Here is a 27,980-nt window from a genome sequence, read left to right as displayed (position 1 = left end):
ACTAGCCTTCTGCACTCTTGTAAATACCAGAGCTGAAGTAAGACCAGATACTGAAGTCTGCTAAGCTTCTGTATGTGCAACTGGGTGGGTGGGTGTGCCATTTTTTCCCCTTCGCCTCAGACAAATATCATTCACTGGCCCCAGCCTCCCTGCCCAGGCTGCAATCCTAAAGGTCACGCACTAAGGAGATGGCTGTATTGAAACCTGTTGAACCTACTATAAGAAAATGCGCTTTTTTGATTGAGTCAGTTATTCAGTGTAGGCGGTAGTCGCATGGAATGATTCTCAGTCCAAAATATTAAAGGTGATATCCAATTAAATAATACCACTGAAATCAGGGAAACTTCAGAGTGCATTGATTCCATGGGTCCACTCTGAACATGATTTCAGTTGGATACCACCGTGGTATTTTTATAACAGAAGTGCAACTGCACAAGTTAAACAAACACTAGGAGACAGAGACCTCAAATGCTAGAAAACTGTTGACCCAAGCAATTAAAACTATGTTCTTTGTCAACCGAAAAGGAGAATGAAAGTCTTATTCTTACCCCAGAGTTCCCCGGCCCGACATGGGAGGACTTGGTGGTTTTTGTGTAGGCGGATTTGTTCTTGACAGAGTGCCAGTTCTTGCAGGCTGGTTATTTCCATGCTGAAAACCAGAATAATGCTTTAATTTCTTTGGACAGAAATAGCCCCAACTGTTATGTCGATGCAATGCTTGAATACACTAATATATGAAGTGAGGGTTCCCAGACAGCTTTTAAACCACAGCTTCTTTTGCTGCATACAGGATTAAACACAAGGAAAGAAATCCATGCCTAAGCTTTTTAATTCTAAGCCCCCCACCCCACTCCTTTTGCACATTTGCACCCACAGTGAATGAAACCTAAGCTGCGCTAAGTATAAATAACGGCTCGTGAACCAAATCTCATTTTAGTGAACGTGTCAGATCCACTGAATTTATTTTGTATTCAAGATTTACATAGGCATGCAAGTGTTTCTGGGAAGCCTGATCTAAGGTGTAAGTCAATAAGAGATAAGCATCTACCTAATCAAAGCAAAGCACTATGTATGTTAGAGGAAAATTAAATTGTTATCTATGGATAAAATGCACTTTGTCAATATATCAGTGATATATTAACTGTCAGTTGGAGCTGAGGTTCAGCACATGTAAACAACCTATGAGGTTGGGGGAAGAGAAGAGAGGAGTATAGGGGAGAAAGAGAAGAGGAAAAAGGACTAGCTTTCAGGTGTAACGGCTCAGCAGCCTCTATTGTCATGGGACATTGTGGGTCAAATGAGAAATAACTCTTCTTACCTTGGCTTTTAGCCACTTACGTTGGCAAAAAGAAAAGGAGGAAGAAAAGTAGAAATTAATGGCAAAATCTCTTACTGTTCACATGGCAGGTTTAAGTACTAATGGCACAATTATTGGCAACATTTGTTTTCTTCACTGTAATCTACAACTGCAGGCCAGTTCAGAGAATAGCTTTCGTTTGCCACCATTGAGAAAGCAGACCAAGTTCCCACAAAAGGAGGAAGTTTTGTCCGTCTTAATTCAGCATTTTTTAAATTTAATGAAGTTTCCATCCCTCTAGCAATTGTGAAACGCTGTCCAGGTTGACACTTAGAACCATTCAATACATTTAGGACAGCCTGCAAACACCTGGAGCAGGTGAAGGCAGATGGGGCTGGTGAATAATGCCCACCCCTCCCCACAAGACCAATATTTTGGTCCATGCCTGCTTGGTGCCTTAAAAAAATGGAACCCTAGCCTGTGAAGGTGGATTACATGAGATCACATACAGAAGAAAAAAAAAATTGATCTTCCCATCCCGGACACAGCCAGCACACACAAAGATTAATTCTTCCACATAAAGCAATATGAAGTTGTGAATTTCCTGCATTGGCAATGGGGTAGACCAGATGATGTTTTAGGTCTCTTCCAACTCTTTTGATTCCCTTCAAGAAAGACAAATGGGCTGCAAGTTATATATACCCAGGGAAATGGTAGTCATTCTGGTTGCATCACCGCCAGCATCCATTCACACAAAGAGATAATCAGCAGCTCTCTGCTGGCCTAGTTCACAGCAAACTCTCTGCATGCAGTTATGTACATTAATATGCAACAAGCTTGAGGATGTGGCCTTTTTTGGGGTCAGAATTTCAAAATGCATGTAGTGCAACTGGTCTGCATCATATACTTGTTGCAGCTGTATGCACACAAGACTATCCACACCAGCACTCTCTTCTGACTGGTAGTAGTTCTGAAGCTCAGGCAGAGAGGCTTTTCCAGTTCCCAGAAAGAGGTCTTGGCTGGGCCTGTTGTTGCACAACATTTAACTAGAAATTCTAAGGATCAGGTCTGTGACTTTCTACCTGAAAAACATGTTCTCTGCACCACTGAGTTATGGCTCCACCTTTATACCGTCTGCCCCTTTCACAATATGCTTTGCACACCCAACGTTGCATTTTTGACCTTTTGCTTCTGATGCTAGAGCCTTGGGGGGAATAAAGCCCAGCTAGGAGAAATGGGATGGCAAAAAAGAAAGCGAATGTCAGCACAGCCGAAGAGTCAGATCAGATATGAATTCACTGGGTAGCTGTGGTCAAGTAATTTTAGTCACACGTTCCCCCTCTGTAAAATGAAAATTATTTATGACCTATCTCAGATAGAGGCTAGGAAGATGCATTAGGGCTGTGCAGCGTTTTGGATTCCCAGGACAGAGAGAGCATGAAAAGAGGAGTATAAAAAGATATACCGTATTACTCCGTGTGTAAGACCATGTTTTTTTATTATAAAAAATGTTGAAATTGGGGGTTGTCTTATACACGGATAGTGCAGAGAGGGGAACGGGTGACTGGTGGCAGCCGTGAGCAGGAGATTGTCAGCGGCGATTGGGTGGGTGATTGGTAGCTGCGGCAAGGCCTGCTGGTGATTGACTGCTGCTGTGGTGGTGACTGGCAGCGGCGGTCAGGTGGGCGAGCCAAAAAAAGCTGAACAACCCAGGGCAATCTCCCATTTCCTTAATTTGGGCTCTGAAAAAATAGGGGTTGTCTTATACACGTGGGCGTGTTATACACAGAAAAATACAGTATGTGGTGTGGAGAAAAAAGCTTCCATCCTCCTCTTCCTCCTCCTCTCATATGACTAGAATCCAGTGTAATCTAATGAAGCTGATTGGTGGGAGATTCTGAACTGGCAAACAGAAGTACTATTTAAATCAGGGCACAGTTAGCCTACGGAATTTGATTCCACAAATTGTAGCGATGGCCACTAGCTTAGAGAGCTTTACTGGTGCCTGCCTAGCATGGTGCACTGGTCTTATTTAGCTGCTCATCAGGTCTTACAAAGTACCTTTGAAAACAGAGTTTGATTTCAAGCAAGTCGTCTGATATTATTGTGACTCTAGGTGCCTGACAGGTTGATTTGTGGAGGGTGGAAGGGGAAAGGATAGGGGACAAAGTTCCGCACATCTGATCTCAGGCTAAGCGTAGGGCTTTTTTTTGTCTAAGTGGATTTACTGTAAGTATATTACACTTTAGTGTAAGTAAGTATTATCTCAAAAAGCAATCTTCTATTCAGGCAATGTGTGCTTTTAAAAATTAGGATTAATATTAAAAAAGGCACACAGCTTTGTACACATTTGCATAAATATATCTCATGAAAGAGAACCCAAGGGAAATTCTTTAATCACAAACTAGTGCTGGATTGCAATGCCAGATTAAAGAAATCTCTTGTCTGCACAGGTAGGCAAGTAGGCAAATTTTCCGTAAGATGTGCAGTGTGCTTGCTACTTCTGCGATAAAATAATTTAAGGAGTTGTTTCCCCAGTGGGTGACATGCAATTTCTACATGGAAGTGCTTTCTGCATAGGAAGTTGGTTCCTTCTAATGATTCCTGGAAAATAAAGCCCTGTCCCAAGTCCTCAAAGTACTTAAAATGGTAACTCAACAGCATCCCTTCCAATATGATCCTGTCTGAGTATTAAAATCTGCAAGGGGGAGGGGGCTTTTTCCATCTTCCCACAGGTGAGGAAGCTGCATTGTGTGGTGACCCAAGACATGTCTTTCCTTGACTACTGCCCTAGCTATTGAGCTCCTGAAACACAACTGGAATAGTCTCTGTTCATCTTATACACCAATTAAATACATTCATCCTCTCCCTGGGAAGGAAGATAGATAATTCTGTTGTATGTAATTCTTAATTACTGTTACAGCTTTCTTGATTGCTGTTACCCACCCTGGGCTCATGAAAGTGATGAAGGGTCAGATATAAATTAAGGCAATACATAAATAACAAATCCTTAAAGCATCCCATAAAAAGATAGCCCAGTATTACTCCTATATTGCAGATCAGGGACCTGGAAGCAAGAAAGAGTAGCTTGCAGAAAACTACCCAATGAGCTCATGGCAGGAGGTGAGATTTGGACTAAGAAGCTTCCAGTTCATGCTGAGTTCACTTTACTTCTCAATATGTGCTAATAGTGTGATTGTGTTATCATCACCATCAGACACACACACACACAGCCATACCATTTTTTATATTTGGCAGACAAACAATGAGCTCCTGAAACATTCCAAAATTTGGTATGGGCTAGCTTGCAAAATCATCAGATCAGGAATCAAAGCAGCAGCAACAAGAGAAACTGGTGTAAAGAATATGCTCCATTATTAAGCACAAATTTTGTAGACACAGAAAATGGAAAACAGTAAGGCAGGCAGGGGGCATTTTTACACTCTGGTGTGTCATGAAAGGAGTGACAGAGTTGTCTCCACTTTGAAGCCCACTACTGGAAAACTGTGGAACTGAGTTCTGATCGCCCTTTCACAAGACTCACAATAATATACATACAGTGACCTTTATAAAGAGCCAAAACCTTTCCTGCAAAACAAAAAGTAGCAGTGTTCCAACATTTCTTCTTTTTCTTACAAATGAAAGGCATGTCAAGAACACTAGAGGAAGAGAACTGGTTATGTTGTCAGTTCTCTTCAATTTAAATTTAAACACACAGGGCTTTCCTTTTGCGGTCACTCCTAAATACAATTGCACAACTGCTTGCTTTCAACACACCTTTGAGAGGATTTAAGAGGCATTTAAGTGCATTCAAGGAAAACGTATTTCATAAATTGCTTTCGCAAGGGAAAGGAGCAGCTCCATCGAAGTCTGCCTGCTTCCTTGTTTCCCTCCTCCATTTTTGCATCACTGCATCTGTTCTCAGCTTGCCAGAGCTTTTAACAAACAGATGCTAAACACATAGCACTATCACAAACAATCACAGCTTCAAAATGCAGTGGTAGTAACATTTGGCTGGCATAGCACAGATGTGACTGAAAGGACTGCCTTTATTTTAGAGAAAAGATCTAATGATATATTCTTCTAGGAAGGACCAAAAGAGGAGAAAGCAACTGCTATTCTCAGAAATCAAATGAAGACTAGAATTCTGGCTGAAAATACAATTGGATTGATAAATTTCTTTATACCCTTGTGATATGTAGACCTTCTTGTTCAGATGTAATGAGATGCAGCAAATCTCAAGTCCTCCCAGTCCACTTCACCTCAGTCAGTTGGAGGAGTTTGCAAACCCTTTCTGTTGCTTTGGTCTAACCTTAGTTAAGTGATATGCCCTAACTGGGGAAAACTGTAGTTTGTCCCTAAAAAGCCAACTGTAAAGAACAGTTTAACTATGTTTGCTTCCACTAAACATAGTTAACATTAACCACAGTTTAAGGTTCACACAACACTAAACTGTGGTTAACTGGAAGTGGAAGTGGAAGCTGTGCCAATTTCCTCCTTACGATCAATGAAACAGGAGGAAAGGGAAGACTGTTTCCTAGTTTTATTGCAGTACTGTATCAACAGAATGGTGTACTACCAAACAGATGCAGTAACTACTTAAGAGCTATTTTAGAAAATCTAGAATAGCAACTTCAGATATCATTTGGCACCCCAAATACTTGAGGAGGGCTGGGAAAAGAACTAAATTCTTACCTTTACACCATGACCCACGTCATCCAGCACTGTGTAGTCTATAGGTTTTCGAATATACCTTACAGGACGCTCCATGTTTGCTGGCGCAATGATTTTGTGTGTTCTGGATGTATTCTTATTGGTTGTCAAAATGCCGATCTCTCTACGGGCCACCTTCTCTTTATGTATGTCCACCGTCTACAAAGAGGAAAAGTCAGAAATTCATGCCTAACTGTGACATAAAACTTAGCCCAACAATGTTTTTTTCCTCATCATCATCATTTATCTTATTAAAAATGTAAAGCCAGTATAAATGGTAATATTTGCAATCTTGATGACTAGCAAGTTCTATTTCTACATTTAAAAGATTCTTCTATATGTTCTGGAAAGTTGCTTGCAATGCTTTTGGACACCTCTGATCATAACCAAATTCTGCTTGATGGTTCCTGAGATCAAGGAATGGGTTTTCATCCTTCATTGCTTTACACCCTGTTTGATCTGAGACGTCAACCATTCAGGGCTTTTCTGCATTCAGTTGGTAAAATCTGGGTTGATCCCAATGGACAGAGTAGGCTCCAAATATAAAAGAGTAAAGGAAACAAACTGGATGTAGAATGGTGAGCAGTCGTAAGATGCACTATTGTTCTAAAAATCAGTTGCTGAAATGGTCAAGTAATTGCAAGGAAGCTAGTATTTCCATGCTCAGATATCATTTCCCCCCATGCTGCCTTGCAATTACATGATTATATAGCACAGTTACACTTATACTTACAGCATCGTACCTTTTAGCTTATGTAAAGCATACACATGGAAAGTGGGAAAAACAAACAACAATCTATATATCACAGGAAATAAATTCTTTGTTACAAGGATACAAATCAGGAAGTGAGCCAGAAACCCACAGAACTGCAAGACAGTCAACTGATGGAGCTAAATGATAAATTTCCAGAATTGGAAAAGCAAGAAGAGAGAATCTAGCACACAAGGAATTCAAAGAATCACCCTGGAAAGGCTCAGATCCTGACAACAGAAAACCCAAACACTAATCTCAAAATGTAATTCAAACTACGTACCATATTTTTCACACTTAGGACGCACCTTTTCCCTTCTAAAAAGTAAGGGAAAATGTGTGTGCGTCTTATGGAGCGAATGCAGGCTGCGCGGCTAAGCCCAAAGCCAGAACAGGGAGACGGAGTGCTGCGCAGCGCTCCGTCTCGCTGTTCTAGCTTGGGGATGGCTGCGCAAAGCCTCTGCAGGGCAGCGGGGTGCCTTCACCCCGCTGCCCTGCGGAGGCTTCAAAGGCTGTCCCCGAAGCCAGAACAGCGAGACGGAGTGCTGTGCAAAGTGGCTTACTATAGACCATAGGAAGGAAAACAAGTTTGAAGCTGAAACAAGTCTATAGGGCAAAGGCGTTTCATAAAGAAATGCAACACGGCAAGGAAGCCTTCCTCACCCTCTAACTCGTTTGCAAGGAACAATGATCTTCCTTTGCCCTTCACTGGGCCTCCACGTTCACCATCTCTCTCTATAACTCTTTGCAATGAATGTGCCCCTATAAATCTGGTGCATCAATCCCTTTGCATATCATTGGCACACATAAAACTGACCCCACAGCTCCTCTTCCAGTAAAAGTTGAGTTAACAAGATTTCATAGGCCACTTTTGGTGCACTGGGAATGTTTTTACCATAAACAGCTATTTTACAGCCTCTAATAATGGGAATATGTGGCCCACGGAAGGTTGTGTTTTTGCTTGTTTTTGCTTTAATCACGTTAGGGAGGGAAGGCTACCACACTGCTACTTAATCAAGTCTTACTCAACCTTTACTATTCCAGGCTCCCATTTCAGTCAAAGAACTGCACAATTGTAGTATGTTTGATTTTGATAAATACCTGTTTCGCCGTAAGAAGACAATATTTGTTTGTGTGCGAAAGAGAGAGAAGAGGCTTACATGAGGAGTAACACTGCTGCAAACCAACAGAAGGATAAGGTAAAGGTAAAGGGACCCCTGACCATTAGGTCCAGTCGTGGCTGACTCTGGGGTTGCGGCGCTCATCTTGCTTTATTGGCCGAGGGAACTGGCGTACAGCTTCCGGGTCATGTGGCCACCATGACTAAGCGGCTTCTGGCGAACCAGAGCAGCACACGGAAACGCCGTTTACCTTCCCACTGGAGCGGTACCTATTTATCTACTTGCACTGGTATGCTTTTGAACTGCTAGGTTGGCAGGAGCAGGGACCGAGCAATGGGAGCTCACCCCGTCGCGGGGATTCGAACCGCCAACCTTCTGATCAGCAAGTCCTAGGCTCTGTGATTTAACCCACAGCGCCACCCGCGTAGTTTGTTTATTAAATGACAAATTTCCCAACTTTTGGTGGGGGCCTCTTGGAGCACATGGAGTCAGTGGCATTCTTGCAACAGTGGGGCTGCTCTGATTAGGATGGGGTAGTTGTGATATCAGAGGTGCGGTCGCTGCCATCCACCTCTCACTATTGCCTCTCACTGCCCCATCCTTGTCTGGATATGCGAAGGATGTCTGTTGAGAGGACAGTCTCCACTCACTGGGGGACTTTGTTGAATTTCTAACCCAAGCAATCACTTAATTTAAAATTATAGGGTACAAAAAATTCAGGACTCATTTACTCCTGATCCCTGAACTACTACAACTCTGCATGCCAATTCAACCTGGAGTATCTAAGCAGACTGCACAGAACAATAACATTTGTTTAAAGGTATCAGGAGCCAACCACAAAGAACTTGCATTCCCTCACCAACGCATACTCCCCTTGCTGGTATTTTTTTTAAAAATATTTTTTTCTATTGGTTTTACATAATTTTACATGTTAACTTTAACCATTTCAAACATTAAAATAAAAGGTTCTTTCAAACCTTTGGACCTCCCTCCCTCCCTGGGTTCCATGTTTAAAATAAAGTATTCTGCATCTTTTACCCTTATCCATGTATTATATATCCATAGTTACCATAAGTACAAGTGTCATTATATCCCTGCCAATGATTTTAACTGTTTACTGTGGTCTTTTAAATATATTGAAAAACCAGTCGTTTAGGAATACTTGATCTTCCTGGTTTCTGATCTTTCCCATCAGTTTCGCCATCTCTGTGTACATCAGTTTAGTCTGCCATTCTTCTCCAGTCGGTATCCCCTTGCTAGTCTTAACCATGGTTACCAACTTTGAATCCTAGTTTCAAAACCTAGTCTTGGAGCCAAAAGTGTGCATGTGTATATGTGTGTATCTAATTTCTGGTCTAGCAGCCCCTTGTGCCAAATGGAGCAGCAATCTGCCAACCTATGTGGGCAATCTTTTGGCAAGGCGCATAAGCGTTGCGGTAGGAAAATGGGTCTCGAAAGCTGCACTCCAACCTTTGTACCCCAGCTAGGGTTAAAAAGTGAAGCCAAAGAGGAGGAGATATACAATATCTCACACACACACACACCATGCATGTACAGTGGTACCTCAGGTCAAGTACTTAATTCATTCCGGATGTCCGTTCTTAACCTGAAACTGTACTTAACCTGAAGCATCACTTATAATGGGGCTGCCTGCTGCTGCCGTGCCACCAGAGCACGATTTCTGTTCTCATCCTGAACCAAAGTTCTTAACCTGAAGCACTATTTCTGGGTTAGCGGAGTCTGTAACCTGAAGCGTATGTAACCTAAAGCGTATGTAACCTGAGGTACCACTGTAACACTTATCCTCACTACAACAATCAATTCCTTGAGATTCCCATTTTAGAGATGAGGAAACAGCAGACAGATTTCCTGGGGGAGAGCATCCCATTTTTTCCAATCCAGAACAGTGTTTCTGAGGCAGTGGGCCTCAGTGTCACAGTCTTCCCAGTGGTGCCTTCTACCTTGCAAGCCCTGCCCCCTAGCAAGCAATATCAGTAATTATGGGCTCATTATGCCAAACTCTCCCTCCATTTTGTGACTATCTATGCCCCACCATTTTGCAACTGCTGGGCCTCAGTCATCTTCAGCCCTCTCAAGAGGGAAGATCAGGAACCACTGCTCTAGAAGACTCTTCTCTAGCATAAGATTACACCTGGAAGACTCTTAACTCTCATATTCCTTTACATGTTTGTATTATTATTATTTTGGGGGGGGGGGAGTGTTTAAAAATTATGTTCCAAAGGCCGCAGCCAGCACTTTCAACCGAAGTCTCGAACAGACCCACTTGTCCTTAAAGATTGCAATTTCCCTTTCTTCAGTTGAAAAGGGTACAAAAACACAGCCAAAAGAGCTAAGCACATGCTGTCAGAGTTAATTCAGCTTCAGCATTCAGAAAGGGCAATAGGACTTTGCATGTGCCCAAATGGTTCTTTGGTTTGGCACACTGCAGTGCCTGTGAAGTACAGCACTCTCTTTTTTTCCAGCCTCAGAGAAAATGATTTCATGATTGTTACCATGGAGCAGGGAAATGCCACTCAGGAGAGATGTCAGCAGGTTAAGAGTTTTTGCTGGCGAGAAAGTAAAACAATCTATCCAACCAACTTTGTACAGTCGCTGCCATTAACTGCACTTCCTAGGCATGCATATTCTTACACTAGACTAGGGATAGTTAGAGATTGGGATACGGGGCCTCTGCTGAATTTTCAGGCGTTTCATTTTTTTTATTAAATTAAGCCTTTTAATATTTTTACCTGCAGCAATGTCAGCAGCAAACAAAGGCAGCATTCTGCCAAATCTACTTCCATCTGCCAGGGTTTTAAACGAATGGATTCAAGGCACTCTGATCACTTACATTAAAAAATAAACTACTGAGTACAGTGGTACCTCAGGTTAAGTACTTAATTCGTTCCGGAGGTCGGTACTTAACCTGAAACTGTTCTTAACTTGAAGCACCACCGGGGCACGATTTCTGTTCTCATCCTGAAGCAAAGTTCTTAACCTGAAGCACTATTTCTGGGTTAGCAGAGTCTGTAACCTGAAGCGTATGTAACCTGAAGCGTATGTAACCTGAGGTACCACTGTACTTGTAAGTCCACTTATTAGCACATAACAGAATGCCAAAAAAAAATGCATAGCAGGGGCTTGGACTAGATGACCCTTGGGTCCCTTCGAACTCTGATTCTATGAAAATCAAAGAGAACTGTTTGATTTCTTCATTCAATTCAAGCTTCTTCTTTTTTAAAGAGTATGTAAGCTGAGCTTTTGTTAATTGCACTCCAGCGATGCTAGCTATAAGCACCAAAGCAGAAACGGAATGCATGTAGAGCTTGCAATCCTCAATACAAAGAAGTGAACTCAGTCAACAGGACTTGCTTCTGAGTGAAAACACATGAACAGGATAAAGCGAAGGGAAAGTGTCACTGCACAGAGCTTCATATCTGCTGGGTAACCAGCACAGCTGTAAAATGGAAGTATATATTGCTGCAACAACCTAAATTAGGAAGGAATGGATGAAGAAATATGATAACATCGTCTCTCCCAAAGACACTCCCCGCACTCACTCAACCCAAAAGTGTTATGAATAGATGGGGCCTGAGATCAGAATGCAACTGTTTACAGAGAACAGAAGAAATGCCAGCTTAGTTTTGCACAGCAACTTTCTCTCTAGCTTCTCTTAGCTGCCTTACAAAATCCGTTAAGATCAGTCTTTGCATAAATACAGCTGCTTTGCTTCAGCAGGTCACCAGCTCTCCAACAGCTTGCACACTTCCCTAAGTCTGAAAAGCTGACATTTCTGCAGAACGTTAATAACAAACTGTTAATGTGCTACTTAATTTTCACAGCGTACTTAGATAACGTCTAATATTAGAAACGTTCAGTGGGGAATGGATATGGCCAAAAGAAATCTTCTTAAAATTGAGTTTACACAAGAGTTCTCCGGGTGTTCTGAGTGCAGTACAACATTTTACTTTGGATACAGAATTCAGCATTTTGAGAACCACATTTCTAAATTATGTCTGCCTGTGCAGAGAAGATTAGATTAGCGCCTTTAATCTTTAAGATTTGTAGAGAGTTTCACTTCCATGAGGTGGACTGAGGCACTCACCACAGGTGGCAGATGGGGGAGATTCAAAGTGTTCACCCCTCAGTTTGAAGCCTGAATATGCCCAACATGGCTGTTCACCAGTTCCTTCCTGCCACCCCCTCCCTTCCCCCTGGCTATGGCAATGTGGGTGCTCCCACCTTTGGCCTGAGGAAGGGGCCCTTCCTTCCACTCCATGAATTCTTCTTCCCTTCAGGCACTGAGCACTGACTGAAATACAGTGGAACCTTGGTTCTCGAACGCCTTGGTACTTGAACATTTCAGCTCCGAAACGCTGAAAACCCGGAAGTAAGTGTTCCGGTTTTCGAACACTTTGCGGAAGCCGAACGTCCGATACAGCTGTTGCCTGTTGTTTCCAGGACGCCTGCGCCAATCAGAAGTCACACCTTGGTTTTCTAACGTTTCAGAAGTCGAACGAACTTCCGGAATGGATTACGTTCGAGAACCAAGGTACCACTGTATTCCAACAAGGTAGACAGTATGCAGAAGAGGAGCAACTAAGGATATAACTCACGCTATAATGTAACATCATCTGCTAGCCTTTAAGGGGTCACAAAGCTCTTTGTTGTTTACGATCCAAAAAAAGGAACTAGAATACTAAGTGAAATTTATTCCACTGGGCAATAAACTCAATGCATGTGTGCAGAAAGAATTTAACTGGCCTGTGACAAAAGCTACACCAGGAAGCACACATATTACGGCAGATAAAATACCAAGAATATCTTCCTGCTGTTCCCTGGCCGCATTGTTGAAATGCTGGGAGAGCTCTGCTAAAGTTCAGCTGAGTACAAAGAAATGGAACTTTAAACATATGAAATGGGGAGGTCAGACACAGTGCTGTAAAGACAGATGGCTTTCTTGAAAGCAAGAGCGGTATCGTCTATGAACATGTCATAATCTGTCAACGTTGTGTGGCTGAAGCACGAAGACAGGAAAACAGGAAATGTGTCCTGAAATCCTACACAGAGACAACTGCTCAACATCTCTTCTGCCTTTCACTGGAATTAACTGCAGCACATCCAGATTTTTTCTGAACAGGATAGCATTGTGTTATTGTTGATTATTATTTATTGATTTATATACCATTTACATGCCAGAATGGCTTCTAAGCAGCATACAAGCATAGAATCGTGTTGTCCGGGAAACATACAGAGACATCCTTGGATGCCCAGTGTGCAAAATTTTGTATTTCCCATTCAAATGATATGTATTTTCACCTTTGATATACCCTTGTGAGATTACATACATACATAATTTTATTTATATGCCACCTTTCCACAGTTCAAACCATGTAAGGCATCTTACAATATGGGGGAAAAAATGTAACTGCAACATAGATGTAAACAATAAAAAAACCCTACACAACCAAACTGAACTATTTCCACATGAATTGCAACAAAATCCAAAATAAATATGCAAAAAACCAACAGCAACAATCTCCCCCAACAAAACCCAGCAAACAACACCCAAGTCCAACAGCCTCAGCTTTTGTAGCTGGACTCAGTCAGGGCCCTGCCCTCCCAGGCCAGGTGGGAAAAGGCCTGCAAGGCAGGGAGCAGGTCTTCCAGGACTCAAAACCAAAACTACTTAAATGTTAATAAGGAATTCAGTGACCCTCCTCTCTGGCACATCATCAGGATCAGAATGGCAACCACCATCAGTGCTGACACTGTAGTTGGGGGACTGCCTCCTCTGAGAAACTTCCCATTCCCCTTGCCTTCTTTTGAAGTGTTGTGAAGACGCTTTTGTTCCAGAAGTCTTTCCAATGCAGATGTACCTTTTAATCGTTGTTTACTATCATGTTACTATCATGTAACATGATAGTAAACATGTTTACTAAACATGTTTACTATCATGTTACTACTCAGTGGTGTTTTGGGGGTGACTACTCACCATCATGAAATACTGCCACTTTTTCTTTTTGCAGCCCAGGGCAGCCATTTTGTGCTGCTACCCACAGTTCTTTTATCAAGATATGAGCACCAGCGCCTCATTTTTTTACAAAAAAAAAAGCATTACTCTTTTTAAGTGATCATGGAAAGATCCTCTCTTCAAAGCCAGTGTATAAATGAACAAATACACATTCTGAGAGAAAGATTAAATGCAAACTTCTAAGGAAATCCAACTGCCTCCAGTTTCTACTCCAGAAGTGAGACAGACTTTAACATTAAAGAACATTGAGGGACAGGTTCTGGGATGAAAAGAAAAGAAGAATATGCATACTGAGCATGCACAGCCCATTCAAGACACACTGAAACCCCCTCTGCCTGCAATAGAAGCATGTGTGCAGGACAGACAGAAATAAAGGAGGACACTGTATCTAATGGGCTTCCTCTCATTTCAAATTTATCTGAACGGATCTCCATCTGTGATCAGATTGCTCACCAGCTGTGTGTACTCCAAATGTTACGCCTACTCAGAGTAGATCCATTCAAAACTAACATAACTAACTTAGGTCCATTAATTTCAATGGAATTTCAGTTGCTGTGACTTAGCTTGATTCCAAGCCCATGTTTCTGACACTGCACTGGCCAGGATTTCGTACTTGGTATTAACTACATTAAGCAAAATGCATACAAAGTGCCACAAGACTCCTGCTGCTTTCTCTGCAATGAACTAGCATGAGCACCACACTATAAGTGCACAGAAATGAAATTCCGCTAAATTTCTAGAGAATTCCCCAAGAAAACATTTTCAGATATTCTAAAACTGAGTACAGAAACAACTTTTCTGGAATAATTACTTTGGCGTAGTCTCACAGTCTGCACCCTAAAATCTCAGACTTTTTTTTTTTTTTTAGAAGTTAGGTTTACTCTGTTTCAACCCTTAAGATTGAATTCTGAGTTTTTGACAAGTTACAATGATGCATTAGGTCCACTGCCTTTTGTTTATTAGGTATGGGGGGAAATTAAATAAGGTTCTAAAAATAAAGTTAGAAAATATACAAAAAGGACAAGAAAATCTGATCTCATGCACCAGGAAACTCACAACTGCATATTAAACATGTATATCTGGCACTGAAATCCAATCACACGTTCAGGTAAAAGTTTAATTTCCTCTGGGTACACATTAATAGAAGAGCTCAAGGCCAGAAAAATGGTTTAAAAGAACAGTTTAAGAAAGAAAGAATTTTGGAAAATGGCACTCCTTTGCTTTCTGAAAAGCTTTTTTCAAGCATACAGGAGAATAAATATGTATCTTAGTTTCTAACATACCATACATGACAACATTTAACTGAATGTATAATTGCATCCCCTGGATTAGGACATGGGAAGCCAGGGTTCAAATTCTCATTCAACCATGAAGCTCACTAGGAGAGGTCAATTAAAGTACCTCAGCATAAGCTACCCCACACAGTTCTGGTGTGGATAAAATGAGGAGGGGGAGAACTAAGTACACCTTGAGGTAAACTAAGTTGCTTGAGGTATAAAGGCAGTATTTGTATAGGGCTGCCCTACGTCAGGAATTCCCAAAATGGCGTCCTGGCAGAATTTTCTGAAACCTGTTAAAAATGTCCTGGTAAACCCAGGCAGTTTGGCAGCCCATATCCGGAAAAATAGCTATAAAAAACTACAGTGGTACCTCGGGTTAATAACTTAATTCGTTCTGGAGGTCCGTTCTTAACCTGAAACTGTTCTTAACTTGAAGCACCACTTTAGCTAATGGGGCCTCCTGCTGTCGCCATGCCGCCGGAGCATGATTTCTGTTCTCATCCTGAAGCAAAGTTCTTAACCCGAGGTATTATTTCTGGGTTAGCGGAGTCTGTAACCTGAAGTGTCTGTAACCCGAGGTACCACTGTAGTCCCTCGCCTCTCACCTGAGTATGTGTTGATAAGGCTTATTCTGGGTGTGGAGGTGCCACTCTGCTCCACTGCAGACACACAGCTGCTATGTTAGTTTTCCCCAAGGGGCAATGTGCAGTACTGCGGAATTTAAAATGGCAGTCACCTGCTTAATGCAGATATAAGCAGCATCCACACAGCTACACTAAGCACTGTAGCTGAGATAAATGCTTCAAGGGGTAATGAGAATATCACTGACTGGTCAGAGCGGCCACCACTGCATCTGTGGAGGTCTGATGGCAGGAGTGACACTGGACAAGGGTTGGCGCCACACAGGGGCATCTTAGCAGCACCACATCAACTTGCCCACTAAATTTGGGTGCAAACTTTGTCCCGATCTACAGGTTTGGAGCTGGTGCGGGGCTGGAATTTTTCTTTAGTCCTTCTGAGCTAAGATTACCAGATTTTTTTTCCCAATGAATCCGGGGACACTTTTCAACTTCAATGGATTTGGATGGGGACTGATTTGTAAATCCAGGGACTGTCACTGGGAAATGGGGACATCTGGTAGCCTTATTCTGAGCACCTCAGAAGTACCATGCAGCTGCTGGGAAGATCTCATCCCAAGAAGGCTGCTTGCTGTTGCGTTTCAGTATGTGGTGTTTCCCAAAGTGACTGGAGCACCTCTTAAGCACACAGTGGAACAGTGTCTATTCCAACCCCTTACCCAGTTCCAAGATCACCAGAGGAGGCACCGTGGCAAGCACTGCAAGTGAAACTGTGGGCCCTGTTGTTTTTCTTTTTCTTTCATGAAGTCAGTGCTAGGTAAAAGGCTGCTATAAAAGTGTGAATGAGTCACTGAACAGTTCTTCCACTTGGCTTTTATCCCAGTAGATCAAGCCAGCCTACATGGGGGGGGGGGGAGCCTACAAAAACGGTAAAGGTGACTATTTGCAACGCGTCGGTTTTTAAGGACAGTTGAGTTCATGGCAAGCTAAGCCATGGTCAATTAATAGGTTACCCCTTTTTGCATCTGGTCAACTTTTTTTTGCTACTCCAGCTTCAAGCTCCTTGCTTTCTTCAAGGAACAAGAAGCTGAAGCTGCAGAATGGTTTCTGTTTTGAACAGTTTTCCAGCACTCATGACTAGAATACTAAAGTTATACTTGAACATGATGGACATGTTTTGCAAATCTATTAAAGACAAAGGTAACCAAAAGGCTTCTCAAGCAGTTGGGACTCCCCCCCCTCACTGCAGTGTTTCACAATGGGAACAGAACACCTTGTGTATGTTCTGTGAATAGTAGCTTGCATGCCAAAAAGCCACAGGCAACTTCTGTACGGAAACATATGCGCAAATTGTAAAGAGAGTAGCAGGTGGCTGTAGAAGAAACCAACTCTGATGTTTTGGGAGGAGGGGGGAGGCTTCCTAAAAATAGGTTCAGGATAGTTACAGACCAAGAAACGAGAACCAGGCACCTGAAATGATGGGCAAAAAATGTAATGAAGATTTTCCATTTTTTGTCAGTCACATCTTATTTTTGCATTCAAACACCAGTCATTGCAAATAATGAAAAAATGAGGTTAACCAGGGTGTACAGAGCGACATGATGCATATAATAGTTCAACTGAAAACATTTCCATGTTGAAATACTTGATTTTGAAAACACACTGCATTCCAGCTTAACTTTAGCTTTAAACATGCGAAGCCGTTTGCAGATTTGGGGCAGGATCCAATGGGGCCTATAGCCAAATGTTTTGTAGTGAGGGGGACAGGGTAGCACTGAAGCCCCGGCGGGATATACATTCATGTAGCCTATGGCAATAACCAGTGTTGTACTTGGGAGTAAGCCCACTGACATAAGTATGACTTAGTTGGTTTTCACTCTATATATAAAATTGTACTACTTATTATGGAAACTTTTCAGCTATTTTTTTCCAAAGGAGGTAGAAGTAGCTGATTCACTGATGAGGCCTGGAATGCCCTCAAGGAAAAGAGGCTTTACCCTCTCCCTCTAGGTACAACCCTGCTCATGTGTCACATTAATGCACCAAACATGCCTTTCCTTACACACCAGCAGCAGCCACTAGAAATTGGCCTCCATAGGGCACCTGCTTTCTCTGCATCTGATCATACAGGAAAACAGTGCACAGATTTGACCTTCTTTTTCTTTGCTGAAATTCCCATTATATTAAGCAACCAGCAGTTGCAAATCCCTTTCAATTAAATATAATGTACCGATAAGCAAACACCCACCATGTTAATTGCCTAATTCCACGTTTCCACTGATGGCATTGCTCTTACATTTTCCCAAAAAAAGTAAAATGAGAAGGCCTAGGCTGTAAACATTCTCATCTCTATACATGTGCCAGGTTGAGAGGATGGTGGTGATTTAAAGAGAGAAAATTAGTTGTTTCTGATCAATCAAGTTAACATGTTGCAGATCATTTCACACGGATTTTAGAAATGGGAGCAGCTTCTGGGTATGATGACAAAATTATGGTCCTGCAGCAGGCAGTACATGGGGCTCACATGAAGAACAGGTGTGATTGATACACACACACACACACACACACACACACACACACGTGTGTCTTAAAGACCAATACATTTATAGCATAAGCTTTCATGGACTAGTGAGTCCATGTAAGATACAGGAAAAGCACCTAGGTGGTGTCCGGATGTAGCCCGTTTCACTTTCTGCGAACCAAGTCAAAACAAGAGAGTTCATAAAAGGAACCAAGACTTGGGCTCATGCATTTCAACATCCCTTCAAACAAAAAACAGCTGTACAAACGCCTTAGTTATTGGCTTATTGTTCCAATACTACTGTTCTCAATAAACAAGGTCAAGTTTATTCTCAAACTACAAGCGCTGTAGAGCCAGCCAGGAAAACACAAGGACGTTTAATCCATAAAGCAAATGCAGCTGAAGACTTTGCATGTGGGTTTTTTTTAAGTGTTGAAGAAGGTTGAGCAGATGCTGTACACTGCGCATAAATGCAGAGACAGAGTGGTCTCCCTTGCATATCTGATCCAAGCAGCCTATTTGGACAGTTTCTACAGTGGGTGGGTGTTCAGCAACCTTAGCTTTTGTAGGGACCCAGGAGACTTCAGAACTTTTTGCTATAATAGGGAGTAATAGGCACAGCAGACTAGCCTAAAATGGAAAGTCTAAAATCAGGAACCCCTACATTTGTATGCTGCCTTGCCATCAAAACTGAATTCAAGGCTACAACAAAAGAGAGCCCATGCATCACTACTACTACTACAGTGGTACCTCGGGTTACATACGCTTCAGGTTACATACGCTTCAGGCTACAGACTTCGCTAACCCAGAAATAGTGCTTCAGGTTAAGAACTGTGCTTCAGGATGAGAACAGAAATCGTGCTCCAGCAGCACAGCAGCAGCTGGAGGCCCCATTAGCTAAAGTGGTGCTTCAGGTTAAGAACAGTTTCAGGTTAAGAACGGACCTCCGGAACAAATTAATTACTTAACCCGAGGTACCACTGTACTACTACTACTACTACTACTACTACTACTACTAAAAGGTAGAGGGACCCCTGACCATTAGGTCCAGCCGTGACCGACTCTGGGGTTGCAGCGCTCATCTCGCTTTATTGGCCGAGGGAGCTTCTGGGTCATGTGGCCAGCATGACTAAGCCACTTCTGGCGTTTACCTTCCCACTGGAGCGGTACCTATTTATCTACTTGCACTTTGAGGTGCTTTCAAACTGCTAGCTTGGCAGGAGCAGGGACCGAGCAACGGGAGCTCACCCTGTCGTGGGGATTCGAACCGCCAACCTTCTGATCGGCAAGTCCTAGGCTCTGTGCTTTAACCCACAGCGCCACCTGCGTCCCACTACTACTACTACTACTACCACCAAAAATAAAAATTTAAAAAATCCAGCAGCCAAACCATTGACAGACCAACACACAAACAGGACCGAACAAACAAGGCAAAAACTACAATACATCAGTCACCCAGAGAGCGAACTATCCTAAACCTAAAGACATTCCACTCACTGCCTGGAGCATAAGAGAGAGTAATGACGGCACCAGGTGGATCCCCTTTGGGAAACAGTTCCAGATTTAACCGTCCGTTAAGAGTTTGGGTGTAATCTTCAACACCTCCCTTTCCATGGAGGCGCAGATTGCAGCTACAACAAAGGTGGCATTTTTTTCATCTCTGCCAAGCTAAGCAGTTGGCTCCTTACCTCTCTCGCCCTGACCTTGCCACCGTGATCCACTCGACGGTCACCTCCAGACTGGATTATTGTAACTCGCTCTACATGGGGCTGCCCTTGAGACTGACCCAGAAACTCCAGCGGGTGCAGAATGCCGCGGCGAGACTCCTTACGGGGTCCTCGCTGCGAGATCACATTCACCCGGTGCTATACCAGCTGCACTGGCTCCCGGTGGAGTACAGGATCAGGTTTAAGGTGCTGGTCTTAACCTTTAAAGCCCTATACGGCCTAGGACCCTCGTACCTACGGGACAGCCTCTCCTGGTATGTCCCACAGAGGAACTTACGGTCTTCAAGTAAGGTCCCAGGCCACAGAGAGGTTAGGCTGGCCTCAACTAGAGCCAGGGCTTTTTCGGCTGTGGCTCCTATCTGGTGGAACGCTCTGTCACAAGAGATTAGGGCCCTGCAGGACTTGACATCTTTCCGCAGGGCCTGCAAGACGGAGCTGTTCTGCCAGGCCTTTGGTCGGGGTTCAGTCTGACTCCCTCTCCCCTTTCATAAGAACTTGCATGAAAGTGGCCTCCCAATTTTTCTCATAGGCCCATATAAGTTCAGCACAAACAGTTGGGCCTGGTGAGCATTTAAGGTCCCCAACCCTAATCTGCGGGTTGCCATCTGATTGGATTTTATTCTGATCCTGATCTAATTTGAGGATGTATTTTAATTGACTATCTGATTTTATGTTAATGTGTTATACATTTGATGTTAGCCGCTCTGAACCCGGCTCGGCTGGGGAGGGCGGTATATAAATAAAATTTATTATTATTATTATTATTATTATTATTATTATTATTATTATTTCAGGGCACAACCAACAAAGGGGAGCTTGCTTCGGCAAACACTAGCCTACTAGTCTCCACAGTTAATGGCACATGGAAGACAGCACCCAGTGATTAAGTGTGCATATTCAAAATCAGAATGGCAAAAGCAAGAGGGCTGTTTTTTCTCCATTTTCAAGTTTCATCCAAGTCTTCAGTAGAAAATAATAGCACAAGGTCAGTGGGTGTTCGCCTTGTCCAAGACCCACTTGTCAGCTCTGCCACCCCATCCAGAACACTCCATCATCGACCCAAAGAGGTGGTGGAAACCTTATTTCCATGCCGGCTTTCCATAAGCAGGAAGGCAGACCATATGCCACTTTTGTTTTGTTTTTTTAGAACACAAAGTACACTGAACACCATCTCATTCAGGGCTTCTACTGCTGCTCTCTATAAAAAGAAGCAGCATCCAGAACATTTTAATATTGTCACGATACAAAAGCCTACTTCATACAGCACCCAAATGTCATAAAGCCATTAATGGCAGGTCCCACCAGTTACAAAAGTAAGGGAAAATAAGTGAATTCAAGAAATGAAGTGTAACATTTGACATCTCCTATCACTGAAGTAATACAAGCCGCAGTTTTCAAAACAGGGTAAGCAATCATGCCCAGAAGTTAGGACTACCGCCAAGTACGCTTGATATGCAATAGGGAGAAAGAGACTCAATGGGAATATGGCAGGTTTTTAAATTAATGCTTTTTATATGCCTTTAACAGTATCTGACTATTCAGTTTATAGTTTTGGTTTGCATTTGTTTTTTATTGGTCAAATGCCAACTTCTTTACTTGTTTAAAGCTAGTTCTTACCCAATGGTTACCACAAGGTCCCAGGGTAGGTTACAACCACATAATCATAAAATTTCTAAAAACCAATGGAACAATTTGAAACAAACCAAAGAATGCATATCAGAGAGTAGAGTTGATCTATGGGGAAGGAGTTCCACATTTGGGGAAATGCCACAGAGAATTCCATCTTCTGAAGCTACCAAGATGGAACCCTTTGCTGATCTCTGCAAGTAGGAGGGTCTGTATGGAAGGAGGCAGCTCTTCGTAAGTTGCATCGAGCTTTAAACTCCAATATGAAGGTGATAAATTGGGCCCAGAAACTAACTGCCAACCAATGCAGCTGTTTCAAAACAGCTGCGACTTCTAAAAGAAACCCTAACCACTAACCTGATCCACTAACCGCTGCATTTTGGACCAGCTGAAGTTTCTGAATCATCTTCAAGGGCAGCCACAGTACTCCGGAGGCAACTAGCAGCATGGAGTACTTGAAAATCTGGCTAAAATTATTGTTAACAGAGTGCAGTCTCTGAATAAGTAGTGTATACAAATTCTGGCACAGATACCCAGTGCAGAGATTGATTTATTACTTCATAGCAGGAGGAATTGGAGGTTAATTAATTGGAAATAATTAATTAAATTAATTGGAGCAGCAGTTGGTGGCAGATGCTGATTTCTGTGTGTTTTCCAAGGGCTTCAGTCCTACTAAGTAATGGATGAGTAACCGCCCCCAGTGGAAACCTAATTTGCTAGAGGTCTGTAGAAAGAAAGGTGTGAGATATCTGAATGATTTCCAGTTTGATCATAATAGCTCCATGAATTTAAGCTTCTTCTGAAACATTCGTGAAGAAAGTAAAGGACAATGACATGCTTTCAAGATTGCTGTGCCTGTAGAGCACTGAGTCCTGTATTTTTCAAAGGAATGAAACTATGAACTAGGAATGAACTAGGAAAATGCCTCAGGTTTCACCTAGGTCTGTGCCAGAGGTCACCAATATGGTACCTGAGGATGCACCCTTGAGGATTATCCCTGGCACCTAAACCTCCAAATTTTCACTTTGAACTATATCTAAGCTGCTGATGCTCCTTGGAGCACAATAAGACCTGCCCCAACAGCTGGAATTTTATCCTCTGTGAACTTTTTTTTGCTTTGTGCTTGTTTTGTAATACTTTTTTCTGAATTTTTGCTAAATTACTGGGTTTTCTTCTTTGAAGTTATTGAAATGTTTTATAAACTGATTTCTTCACCAACCTACACACACACACACACACATTTTGTATTTCATAATGAGTGGTGTCTGTTCTAAGATGCTTTTGGAACAGTTTACTGTGGAAAAGGCAGAGCCAGTGTTAGAAACTGAGATATGAAAGCTAGGAGCTAAACGGCACCTTAAACATAGGTTATGGGCACAACAACAGAATGTCTAGGTGCGCTTTTTTAATAACAAGAATACAAAGCTGAAAATGAATGAACTGCAGCTAAAATATTACGTTCATTTTTCACATGGTCTAGTAGTCCTTCCCCTGCCCACCCCCCTAATATTCTTCAGAGGCTCTCTTCTCCAGTCTTCAGAGAGTAGCTGGAAGTGGGGAGGCAGAAAAGGGTCCTCCTTTCCTTCCACTCTGCAGTTTTTAACTGCAATCTTAGGTGTAGTACTGTGCCTAGAGCTCAGAAACTGCTCGCACTAATGGAATGCCATGTCGCAAAACAATGCCTAGAACAATGGGAGTTTTGAACACTGGGCAAGAGCAACCAAGGGCAGTAAGAAAAATGGGGAAGGGACAGGAGGGGACAGGACATGGAGGAAAGTAGAGGACAAGAGGAGAGAGAGAATGATGTGCTAGAAGACAATATGCATGTCTGTATACACTAGTTGCATCCAGTGAAACAGAACTTCCTGAAACTGCTTAATTTCTTCATGGATTCCCAGCACACAACTTTTGGCTATGTCCTTTTGCAGTAAGGATACTTACCAGTTCTACAGCAGCAACACCTGAAAATTGCTGGGCTCATTGGGAGCCCTAAAGATCTTCTAGGTGTATGATTCACAAAGAAAGGAGTCAATCCTTGAGACCGTCCTGAAATGGCTTACAATATTTTTTACCCACTTTCTGAAATAACAGAACCAGTTTTTAGAAAGCGTGCGCACAGCCTATGATTCCTCAAGTAGCAATGCAATAAAGATGTACCTCCATTAGGCAGAACAAGATCTACAGCACAATTCAACACTGCAGCGTTGCGCACAAATCTGGTTATGTCTTAAAAAGAGGAAAATTTACTGCAATGCAAAATAAAGGAGTATCAAAAACATGTTTTAAGAAGATATGGATACTAAAGCCAATATGACATGTAATAAAAACCTATTCAAAATAATAAAAGCCACCCATTTGTTTATATCTTCCTTTCTAGTTATTGTCAGATGTTAGATTAGAATAAAAGACAACTCTTAGGACTTGCACCATCCAGGAGGAACATAACTCTTGATAGAGTAACATCTCCTGACAAACGAGGGTAGAGTTAATTCCAGACAGAGCACCTCCTCTCAGTACCGAAATGAGTGACTGCAAAATCTGCCTCCAATGCTGCGGGTAGATTTTCAGATTGAGATGTTTTGCCAAAGGCCCATCATGTAATATTTATGACACATAAATAATGGTCCATATCATTAGACTGAGGGGAAACTCCCAAGATTTATACTTCACTCTTTCCCTCCCTTGAAAGCAGCTCTTTCTACAATGTCACCATGACTTATTTAGCATAATAAGAATAAGTGAATGTGCTTACCTGCAGTGAATACTTGGCTTTTCTGTTTATGGCATGCTTCCAAGTTAAAAGCACAGGCCTTTGCGTAACTTAACCTAAGCCAGAGGTGAAGCTGTTTTGGCCAAGCCACCCCCACCTGCACTACATTTGATGTTGGGGTCTGCAGCTGATCGGCAGTGCCTGCAAAAGCCTGTGCCTTTGCATGCATGGTTGGACTTCAAATCACACAGGCAAAAGAAAATGGCATCACATGACGCCATTACGATGTCAGGTGAGTGTGAATCCTGGAAGACCTGTTCCCTGCCCTGCAGGCCTTTTCCCTCATGGCCTGTCAGGGCAGGACCCCGAATGACACTAACTGCAAAAGCTGAGGCAGCTGAACAGACTCTTGGGATGGGGTGTTGTTAGAGGTTACTCAGGGGGCAGGGCAGGTTATTGCTGCTGGTTTTTTGTATATTTTAAAACTTGTGATTTATGTGGAAATTGCCCAGTTTGGTTGTGTATTTTTTAATGTTTTATTTATTGTTCATAACTATCACTGTTGTTGTTGCTGCTGCTGCTGTTATTCTATATGCCGCCCATTTTACTGGGTTACCCTAGTCACTCTGGGCAGCTTCCAACGAATTAAAACAAATTACGACATTGCGTTGTGTAGCTATGTATTTTTAAACTATGTTGTAGTTATGCATTTTTTCATGTTGCAAGCCACCTTGAGCATGGTTTGAACTGTGGAAAGGCAGCATACAAATAAAAGTATGTATGTATGTATTGACAAGTGACCTATGGCGAAGGTAATTCCCCATATTTGCCATAAACTCTGTAGGTGCTTACATGGGAAGTGACAATTCTCATGTGGCAGAAGTACACACGAGATGGGCTCTGCAGCCACTCAATGTATAGGGCCATACAAGCAGCTGTATGATTCTTCCTTCAAAAAAAGTGGGGGGACTTATATTTTCATGTACATGGACTGTGATATAAAAGACCCACCTCACATGTTCCCCTTTGGAGGATAGGGGCACAGGTATGTGATGACTGCTACTGACCAGCAAAGTCCCAGAACGGAGCCATAGAAAATCATGACATCATCTACTTCAAGCCCAGTCCTTCCAAGCTGTGGTAAACATCATGCTTGCCAAAGAGATGCTGCTTAAAACAGGCTCCTCTTGATAACTCTCACACAAATACGCATATTTCAAAGCTCTTAGTCCTTTGCACATTGTTTCTCTTCACAATCAGCATGATAACACACACACACACACACACACACACACACACACACACACACACACAGCCCAGTAGCCTCCGGAGACATGCAGCATGCTCAAGCACACTGTGCTACAGATGATCCCCACAGCAAGACCTTTTAAAAGCTATGCCAGAGTAGTGAAACACTCTTCACAGGTTTGCCACAGAGTGTGTTCTTAAAATGTTATGCTAGTATGAAAGAAAAGCTCCTCCGAGTATAATTTTTGACAGCATCTCCAAGCATGCACACCAGCTCTCTTGAGTAGGCTAAACACACATCTAATGCAGTCTTTAGGGCAGGGAGAGGAGATTTTTGGCGCTCCAGAAGCTGTTAAGACTCCCCCCAATCATCTTTGATCGCTGGATATGCTGCAACCTTGGCATTATCAGCAACATGCTCTATCCAACTGAGCTATCTGAGTCAGATTTTTTATTTTGCAATAGAAATTTCAACAAAACAGAGAAGGCGCATTCCATCTTTCAAGTTTGAATCACTATGTAATAAGTTCAGAAGCCTAGGATTAAGCAAAATGAAGTCACCTTTATATAATGCCTGGGAAAGGAACGCTGTTGCAACAAAACAATTTTACTCTCAGCTTGCAGCCTTCTTTTCTTTCTTCCCCACCCTACCTTCCAAATGTGTTCTTGTGACCATTGGGGAGAAGGGATGGGGAAAGGTGAGCAGCTGGGGAGAAAATTTGGAGTGGGGGGGGGAGAGAGAAAGGGCTATGTCACCTGTTCCATTTCTTTGCTCCACTACTGCTCCCTCTCAACAACAAAGAGACACATGCTGGGACTGCATTACATTGTGTTTTTGTCTAACAATTAATTAAACCTTTAGGAAGCCTCAACACACCTTTTTGTAATTTAAACTCACTACTTCTTGCACCTCCAGTTATAACAGTCAAGAGCACACACTTTCATCACCATCGGGTTATGTTAAGGCTGCCATTAAGTCCCTGTCTTAATTTTCTATTTTTCAAACGCTGAAAGCATACCTACTTTGTCTAACCTTTTCCTCATAAAAATTGCTGAATAAGCCTTTCCTTTACCTCCCACCCCCACCCCTGCAAATTTGCTCAGTTTTGCCTAACTTCTTCTTAAAGAACTAAGTGGAAGACAGGATTCCTAAACTCAACAAACAGCCAAGTATGTACAGAGGTAGAATACCGATGCAATGCATTTGTGCTGAAGTTGTGCTGCAGTGTAGAATTTTAGAGCACTGGGGAACACCCTCTAAAAAGCCTCTTTTTCCTGCTCTCCAGCTCTCGCTCTCTCCATCTCTCCACAAAACTCTCTCTTCAACTAGAGCTTTGAAGCTCTGGGGCTGGCTGGAGGCTGGACGGGAAAGCGGCGGCAGCTGAGCTACCCCATACCTCAGCTGTTAAGATAGGGAGGCTGAGCAGCCTAAACAAAGCCCTATTGCTCCTCAGGTCTCTTTGGGGCTTCCTCCACCCACACCAACATCCTCTTCAGGCTCCAGGGAGGGTCTCTGGATTCTCCAGCTCCAACCCCACCCCCCAATTTCCTTCTATGATTCTATCATCTATCTATCTATTTCCCAACACATGAGGGTGAGGAGATGCCTGTATATTCAGAACTACTCGCAACAGTGAAGTAACAGTAATGCACCATCCGCTTTGGAGACGCTCCACAACAGGTGTGGGAACCCTTTGGGCCTTCCAATGCTGCTGAACTACAACTCCCAACAGCCCCAGCAAACAAGGCCAATGGATAGGGATGATGGGCACTGTAGTTCAGCAGCATTTGGAGAGCCAACGGTTCCCCACACCGTTCTACAACAAGCAAAGGACCTTAAGTCCAATAAAACATTTGCAGCAAACCTGCTATATTATTTTAAAGAAATCTCAACTCAGAAGAGACTGGTTGTCTGTAGCTTCATTCCAAGCTGTTTTATTTATTTATTACATGGCAAGGTGAGGCGAGCGGGGAATAACTGTTCATACTCTTCAAGAACGTATAGCATGTTTAATGCTATCGACATCTTCCTCACTTTACAGCAAGGAGAGGGAAGTGTCACTCTGCAGATGTTGGGACACCTAATTGCATCAGTCCTAGCCAGCACGACAGGTGCCTCCCCTGGAGAAACATAGTTCCCCCACCCTTGCTTACAGCACAGCAATGCAAAGTGTTTTGAACACTCTAAAAGCACCATATAAATGCTACTGTTCCCTTTACATGATGGTAATTATCAAATGTCGCTGTAAAATGTGTTCATAACTCCTGCTCCTGTTGTTATTACATTCAATTTCTTACTCACCCTTCACCACAAGTTCCCAGGCTGGGTTACAGCAATTTAAAAATACAATATTAAATTTGGTTTAAGACAAAT

General features: G+C 42.6%; 1 protein-coding gene across 10 annotated transcripts in view; it reads right to left on the bottom strand.

Moving 5' to 3' along the window:
- ABI1 (abl interactor 1) overlaps nt 1-27,980 on the bottom strand; it is a 97,726-nt gene that overhangs the window by 27,061 nt on the left and 42,685 nt on the right. For 6 of the 10 annotated variants that reach the window (XM_080974465.1, XM_080974468.1, XM_080974471.1 and 3 more), the window contains exons 3-5: nt 5,993-6,169; nt 1,319-1,333; nt 549-649 (exon numbers count right to left, since the gene is read on the bottom strand). In XM_080974465.1, the coding sequence (XP_080830591.1) occupies nt 549-649; nt 1,319-1,333; nt 5,993-6,169 (293 nt within the window). The remainder of the gene's footprint in view (nt 1-548; nt 650-1,318; nt 1,334-5,992; nt 6,170-27,980) is intronic. The other 4 variants (XM_080974467.1, XM_080974470.1, XM_080974473.1 and 1 more) reach the window with 1 other exon arrangement.

This window comes from Podarcis pityusensis, assembly GCF_964106645.2.
Source record: "Podarcis pityusensis genome assembly, chromosome: 12".
NCBI classification, from domain to species: Eukaryota; Metazoa; Chordata; class Lepidosauria; order Squamata; family Lacertidae; genus Podarcis; species Podarcis pityusensis.
The sequence above is the reverse complement of the archived record's forward strand: the minus strand, read 5'-3'. Positions and strand labels throughout refer to the sequence as shown.